Source organism: Alosa alosa, chromosome 9, assembly GCF_017589495.1.
Source record: "Alosa alosa isolate M-15738 ecotype Scorff River chromosome 9, AALO_Geno_1.1, whole genome shotgun sequence".
Taxonomy (NCBI): Eukaryota; Metazoa; Chordata; class Actinopteri; order Clupeiformes; family Clupeidae; genus Alosa; species Alosa alosa.
In genome coordinates this window covers 10,509,240-10,517,383 of record NC_063197.1, presented here as the reverse complement: position 1 = coordinate 10,517,383, position 8,144 = coordinate 10,509,240, and the positions used below count along the sequence as shown (strand labels likewise).

General features: G+C 44.3%; 1 protein-coding gene across 1 annotated transcript in view; it reads right to left on the bottom strand.

Moving 5' to 3' along the window:
* Positions 1-193: 193 nt before the first annotated feature.
* ankrd13c (ankyrin repeat domain 13C) overlaps positions 194-8,144 on the bottom strand; it is a 33,327-nt gene continuing 25,376 nt past the window's right edge. The window contains exons 10-13 of the mRNA XM_048253054.1: positions 2,325-2,404; positions 1,749-1,847; positions 1,122-1,222; positions 194-679 (exon numbers count right to left, since the gene is read on the bottom strand). Of these exons, the coding sequence (XP_048109011.1) occupies positions 549-679; positions 1,122-1,222; positions 1,749-1,847; positions 2,325-2,404 (411 nt within the window). The 3' untranslated portion in view covers positions 194-548. The remainder of the gene's footprint in view (positions 680-1,121; positions 1,223-1,748; positions 1,848-2,324; positions 2,405-8,144) is intronic.

The following is an 8,144-nucleotide window of genomic DNA, read 5'->3' as shown; positions in this document are numbered from 1 at the left end:
CTGGACACAGTACCATTAGCATTAAATAGGTCCGTTGAAGAGCACCTCTTGGTTGCCGATTGACTCGGCACAGGGTTTTGCAATGTAGTGCATTAGGATGGTGCCAAGGTTTATGGTACACACATGCACGCACGCACACACGCACGCACGCACACACACACACGCGCATTTACGCGCGCGCACGCTTGCACGCACGCTGCACACACACACGCACACACACACGCACGCACGCACCCTTCTTGCCCCACGTTGAGGGGCAGTGTTTGTCTGTCGGTTCGTGCAGTTGTTTTGTTCCATGGAGAGATATTCATTTCAGTGCTTCGCTACAGGTCAGTTCAACATATTCCCTTTTACGATCAAACATTACATACAGCACATCCATAATATACAAAAAAAAGCTCCCTATGTTATTTCACCCCATTAGGAACACACTGGCATCAATGCCCTTCTGTGAGTCCATAAGCAGTCCTTTTAGGAGTGAGAGATGCCGCTTTCTGTCTCTCTCTCTCTCTCTCTCTCTCTCTCGCTCCGTTGTTAGGGTCGCAGGTTCAAAGGTCAGGAAAGCGACTGGGATCCTCTTTGTATTCATTGGGTATGGTGAAGATCGAGTCCTCGAACTCGTCGTAGCGGAACTCCTGAAAGGTGACCGTTGCGGTGATAGTTGGGAACACAGGGATGTCTGGAGTGGACAGAGAAGAGTTTACAGACGTTAGAGGTGTTTCAAACACAGACGTCTTCATGCTTTTGGGTTTACCCACAACCGAGACAGTAATTGACAACAACCAGGTTTGTGCTACACGGCTGAAGTGCCCTTGAGCAAGGCACCTACTGTAACCACTCACTGTTCCCCGAACGTCGTTGTTGTTGCAGGCAGCTCACTGCGCCGGGATTAGTGTGTGCTTCACCTCATTGTGTGTTCACTGTGTGCTGAGTGTGATTCACGGATTGGAATATATGCAGAGACCAAATTTCCCTCACGGGATCAAAAGAGTATATACTGTACACTTATACTTATACTTATACTTATACTTATACTTAAACAGACATACAGACAAAATATGAACAGAGAGAAACACAAGCACATTGTAAACAGTTAAGAAGTATGCTCAAGTCACACCTACCTAGTTTAACAGGGAAGCCAGGAGGGAGTTTCATTTGGACAAATTCTCTGAGTTTATTAAAGTGCTTGAAGGGGGCAACCACTTCCAGAACATTTAACAGCCTGAAAGACACAGACCAACAGTAACATATGAAGACTGTGTACTATCAAAGAGTAGAATGATGCATTTGTATCACATAAGCAACCAGCACTACTCAAATGTAAACTGTGGTAATATAATATATTATATTATAATATTATACTATAATATATTATAAATACTGTATATTGTATTTATTTTATGTATGTATGCATGCATGTGTGTTTGCATAGATGGATGTATGGATAGAGTTATTGCATATGAAAATAACGGAAAATCAGTTTAGCTGGCCTCCAAACTTGGCAACTTTTGATACTAAAATGATATTTAAACTAACTCAGTGGTGATGAGAGAGAGAGAGAGAGAGAGAGTAGTGTATTTACGACTTGATGCCCAGCCCATGATTATATTTATACTAACTCAGTTATGATGAGAGAGTAGAGAGAGTACACATATATTCGAAGAGTGTACTTACAACTTGATGCCCACATATATTCTAAGAGTGTACTTACGACTCGATGCCCACATATATACTAAGAGTGTACTTACGACTCGATGCCCAGGGGGAAGTCCTGACTCATGGCCACCGTTGCCTTAAAGTTCTTCTTGCTCTCTTTACACACCAGCTCCCTGCCCAGGTGAGGAGCTCTGACACAGACACACACAGACACAGACACACAGACACACCAGGACAGAAATACAAGACACATTAGCCAAGGAGGAAGGGCATACTGACTGACAGTGCTGTTGACAGATGATTGACAGGCTAATGAAGAGGGCCTGGGAGGTCTTCCTGGCTAGTTGTTGAGGAGGTGGTAGCATAGTGGCTAAGGAAATGGGCTAACATGCAATAGTCAGACAAGTTTTGGGTTCAAGTCCCAGCTGATACCGCTGTGCCCTTGAGCAAGGCACTTAACCCTGAGTTGTACTGGGGAGAGTGGCCCTTTGATAAAAGTATCGGCCAAGTGAATAAGTGTTAGAAAAAGAGAAAGATTAGGTAGTGTGAAATCAGGCTCAGATTCAACATCTGCCTTGCAGTCAGGTAGAGTTTGAAGAAAGTTATCACATTAAGCATTCAGTATGTATATTAGGATTAAGCATGACAAAGTCAAGTAGAGTCCTTACTTTCCGTTTTCTGCCGTGATGTACTCCTCCCAGGAGATGGTGTTTGGAGAAGGAGCTGTGAGAGACTGCCGCCTCACCGGCTACAGACAGAGAGAGAGGCCCGGTCAGGAATGGCCGTTTTCATGCTTATTATAAACAGCCACACCATAGCATAGTACAATAGCTTTTTTCATGAGGAGTATAAATATAATAAAACCGTCACAGTTTCCACCAGTTTTGAATCAAGTACGAATTCGGACTTGGAGGATGGAAAGGCAGTACATAGGTGACCACCAGAGGGAGTCCATGTGTAACTAACTAAAGGCTGTGGCTTCTGAAAGCAAGGTACTGAACTGAAACATACAAAGTACACATCTCAGATTACAGTGTCAGATTACCCAGAACACCCTGTAATGTTAATGCCTTATTAAACTCAATTAAAGAGAAGGTTACGTTTTCATTCTTTTTGAATTTTATGGCTTTGGCCCTTTAATTCTAGAAATGACTGTTAGTTAGATAATGATTGTTGTGTTGATGTAAAAAAGAGGCAGAAAGAGGTAGGGGCAACAAGGCTACAGGCAGCAGCCTACCAGTGTGCTCCTATGGAGAGGAGTAAAAAGTCTTGGCAGAGATACCTCCTGCTGTTTGTCTGATCAAATGTACAGGTATTTGTGGAGATACACACATACACACATTTAAATCAGTACACCTTATCAAGTACTATTATTAAACACCATTTAAGTTACTTAATAATGATAACTTAAGAATAATAATAGTTGAAAAAAGTACAGAATAGAAAACTGTCAAAAGGAATTTGAAATGAGCAATCTGTAACTTTTTTGATAAGTATGGTGCACGTAAACATAACAATGTACTGTATGTGCCACAAGCTCAAGACAGTGGCCACTCCATAGTAAAACTTTTCAAAGCTTTGTTACCGAATTGCAAAGCAGTTTTCTCAGATGATCTGAAAGACAAAAGCCTTTCAAAGAATTCGTACCACTCTTGCCTCGCTAAAATTACACATTCTGCAGGAGTAAGCAGAACATGACTCTGCCCGAGTTACCGGTATGTCCTTACAGAACAGTTAAAAGGTCATGACCATTGTCTACCCAGCACATCATATTTATTTATTGTAACAGTTGCTAAAATGTGTGATTTTGCATCTTGATACTGAATTGATCATTCCTGATACTTGCTTTCTTGAATTAAGGAACATTTCATTATGTTTCTGTTTGAAACCCCCAGCCGAATAAGTGATTTGTATGTGTAGACCCTTACAAAGGTATTTCCAGTGGCATAAAAAACAACATTGAGCTAATGGCAACTTGGCAAGTTGGGGACAAAAAAACAAACAAACACAAAAACAAGTCAACATTTAGTAGATCATTACCATAAAGTCCAATTCATTTAGTAGATCATTATCATAAAGTCCAACATATTGTAGACCATTACCATAAAGTCCAATTCATTTCAATTTCAAGGTATCTGCATTGGTTTTGAACAGTTCAACCGGAAATCCTCTAGACAAAGACTGAATGGGTCCATAAGGGAAAGTTCAGTGGAGTGTGGACCTAAGTGAGAGCAGCAGACCTCAGCGTGTCCTCAGCTAAACCTTGCCCTGCTTCCTGTACGAGCAGAGTGGCCTTGACCACTATCTACGGCTACACTTATCACCTCCAGCAACATCAAAGCTCACTGCCGCCTACACCATACATACACACACACACACACACAAAAGCCCACACTAGCATATACACACACACACTTGCAAGTACACACACACACAAACACACACACACACACAAAAGCACACACTAGCATATACACACATACATACACACACACACACATTTACACACACAGACACACACACATCCCCGCACACAACATACAACTTCCATACCTACTATATCAGCTCAGTGTAGAAGACAAACACACATGCACACAAGTACACAGACAGATCACTAGAGATTTGCATGGCTCACCAGGGCACACACAACATATGCAAATCCGTTTCATCCAGTCCTTCTACTGTAGTTGTAGAGTTTGCAGGTGCTAGGCTAGCGCAAGTCAACAGTATGTGTTAGCCTGCCACTAAAAACAGTCTTACCCACTCCACAGTACACCCAAGACAAATAAATTATAACACCAGACTATCAATGTAAATGTCTGTGTTGATAGAATAGTGTTAGAAATAAAACTACCCTTGCATCACATTGCAATAGTTATACTTTGTTCCCTGAAGTTGGTAGTAGACATATAAGCAATGGCAGCGGCGGACTGATATTACTTAGGATACTACTAGGTGTCCCGATTGGAGTGCACTTCTCTGTTTACTTTTCGGCGCAGTACTACTAACCGGAGCAAGTAAAACTCTGCCGCTGCTGAGAAACTAGTCCCTCAAAATGTAATGCGATCATTGAAATTCAAGGATATAATAATGTTAGAAATATCAAAAACATACAACAGAAAACACATATACACCCAGCCTGACCAAAACACAGACACAGACACACACACACACACACACACGTTGGGTAGCCACACGCTTATGGGATCACTAAAGATTTCGAACGTGAAATCCCTGTGCTTGTCCAGGAAAGCTGTAGGATTGAGCTCTGAGGCCTGAGCCCACATCCGCCCCGGCAGCTTCATGTGGACGCGGGCGGCCTGGAGTGGAGCTCAATAGCACAGGACTGGTTCCCATTTCCTGGGGGATTTGTGGTGGCCGCTGCGGTGGTGGTGGGCCCAGCCTGCTGTTGTGACTGGAGGGCTACCCACACACACACACACACACACACACACACACACACACACACACACACACACACACACACACACACACACACTCCTACAAATGCAAAGACACATGCACACAGATCCAAAACACTAAATATACACACACAAAAACACACATATACACACATTTCTACAGACACATAAACACATACTCATGCACACAAATTCCCATTAATACACACACATATATACACTAAAGTTCATACATACACACAGACACATATATGCACACACATACACACCCACAAAACTAAGCCCACCCACACGCACGCGTGCACAGTGAATGCCGAGTGGGGGGGCCCTGGTATGTGGCTCCCTGCTCTGGCTGCTGTCTGATTGGGGCTTCCCTAGAACACTGAGAGCTGGGCACTGGTGTGTGCGAGCAAGTGAGTGTGGGGAATTAGTCGTCCTTTCAGCTGCACAGAGCCACACGTGAAAAACAACCTCCTCTGCTGTGCTGCACTGTGCGTCGGATCGTCCGGCGCCACAGTGACCGATGATGCCACCCTCAGAGAGGACGTAAACAACGAGGCTCGTGCGCGCAAGTGTGAACACACCCTGCTGGCGGCGTTCCCAGAGCCCCACTGATAAGCACCATCCCTCCCCACATGTGGCAGAACATCACAGGGGAAGAAGAATACTAGACACTGTTCATAAGGATAACAAGAGCAAAGGACGAGATTAAACACCTTTCACAAGATGAGAGAACAACAGTAAAAACATGGTTTTAGAAATGTACAGTTATTGCATCCTTAGTGACAAGTCTGAGACTTTATTTTCAGGTGAACAGACTGAACACCACTTGGGCAACTGCATTCACCTTCCAGTAGGGGGCGTGCTGAGACCAGTTCCCATGCAACAAAGGACCACAACAGAGGGGAGTGGGCGGGGCTGAGGGGGGTGGTGTCAGGGGCAGGAGGGTAGAACATTTAACCCTGCAGTGACCTTACGAACACTGCAGAGTTTAGCTATGAAGCACAGGAGTGGATAGGAGTGTGCTGATAGTGGTTCACACACGTATAAATCACAGGCTCCTGTTCCTGGGAAACACCTGCAGTGCTGTGTGTGTTGTCACTTGTGTGTTGTGTGTTGTGTGTGTTGGTCACTTGGGAGGGAATGTGTGTTGGTCACTTGAGAAGGAATGTGTGTGTTGGTCTGGGAGAACTGGAACCGAACATGCTTTGGAGGGGTGTTCAATTACAAGACTGTGAATGTCTTTGAGCAGGAAACGTATGTGCACATATGTCTGAGTGTCTGAGTGTGTTCGAAAGTGCATGTGTGTGTGCACGTGTGTGTGCATGTGCGTGTACACGTGTGTGTGTGTAATCATATGTGTGCATGTGTAGGGGGTGGCTACATGACTACAGTGTGGAGCAGATGGTGGGTGTGGCTTTAAAAGCGTTTGAGGAGCATTGCTCACCCCGAGGGTCCAGCGGGAGAGCAGAGTTTCAGCCTTGGCGGCGGAGTCCTGTGGCGACACAGTGTAAACAAACACGACCTTTATGACAAGGCAAAATCCAGCACCAGCATCAGCACCACCTGCCCAGCCTGGACTCCTCGTTCTCAAGCCCAGATTGAGCCTCCTCTCCTGGGCAATACGCCACCAGTCCCAGGCACGGAGGGCCCCGGCAGCATACAGCCCAGGTGGCCCTGCAACTCCCCCCGGTGTTAAGGGGCCTTGGCTAAGCCGCCGGCTGGCCCAGTTGGACGGCGGCCTGGACGGAGCGGCTGGGGAAGGCTGGTGGTGAGGTAGGGCCGCGGCCGGGGGGCGGCACAGAGCCAGATTCTCACACACACACACACACACACACACACACACACACACACACACACACACAGCAGTGGAATTGCTCTGACCTCGGACTGGACAACAATGGTACATTATTCACTGCCGCGTCATGCAAGACAACGGCCCAAATCGGCCCTGTTTATAAGAGGAAATTGGACCAAACGGCATGCAAGACGACAGCCCAAATAGGCCCAGTTTATAAGAGGAGATTGGATCAAACGGCATGCAAGATGACGGCCCCAATGGGCCCAGTTTATAAGAGGAGATTGGACCATACGGCTTCGGTGCCATGTTCCTATTCAGGTTAGGAGTTACTGCTTAACAGGAGGAGGAAATCAACTCGGATTTAGATGTAAAGATAAAAGAAAGATAAAACAAACAGGACACTGAACTGTCTGTCCTTCACATTTGCAACAAAGTACGACACAGATAAAACACTGATATGGAGGCAGCCATGGAGGTGGCCTTGGGTTCAATCAAATTTTGAGTAATTTGCTATGTAAGGAACCTTTCTGAAGATATCTACTGAACTTACAAACACGTCCAATGTTCTGTATACTCTGAAAAGTAAATTTACATTTGCCAGCCTTTTGTTACATAGATGACCAAAAAGGATGAACAAGGAAATTAACTAGATGTACCACATAGCGGTACAAAATATGACCGCCGCACAGTCCTGTACATCCATTCCGCGAAAATAAATCATATAAATGATTTTGTCTCCATCCCCCACTCTTGAAACTTTTGTGTATACTTTTGGAATGTGTGTTTGCGGGCCGCACACAAAGTAGCCTACTGGCACTGCAAAGGTGAATAGATTTGTAGCACTTGCCAAAAAATTTGTAGCATTGATATAAAACCTTTAAAATATCTAAACAATCACAAGTTGGGCAGTTCATCACAGTCCATCCATTGCAACTGGACTGATGAAAGGTACACCTGTAGGCTACATTGTATTTGGGGAAAGCAGAAGGTAGCAGCATAATGTATTTATTTATTTATTTATTATTATTATTATTATTATTATTAAACAAAACAATCCCTGTCAGTTCCATGTAGTTTTCAACAGCTATCAAGAAGATAGGTCATGTCATGGATTTTTGTGAATGTTTCTTCTTTTACATATGCATAAGTTTAGTCATCTAGTTCATATGATATTCAGCTTTATTGTCAATGCACAAATTAAATACCAGTAGTCTAAAACAAAATGCCGTTTTACCCAGTGGTGCAAATAACTGACATGTCCAAAA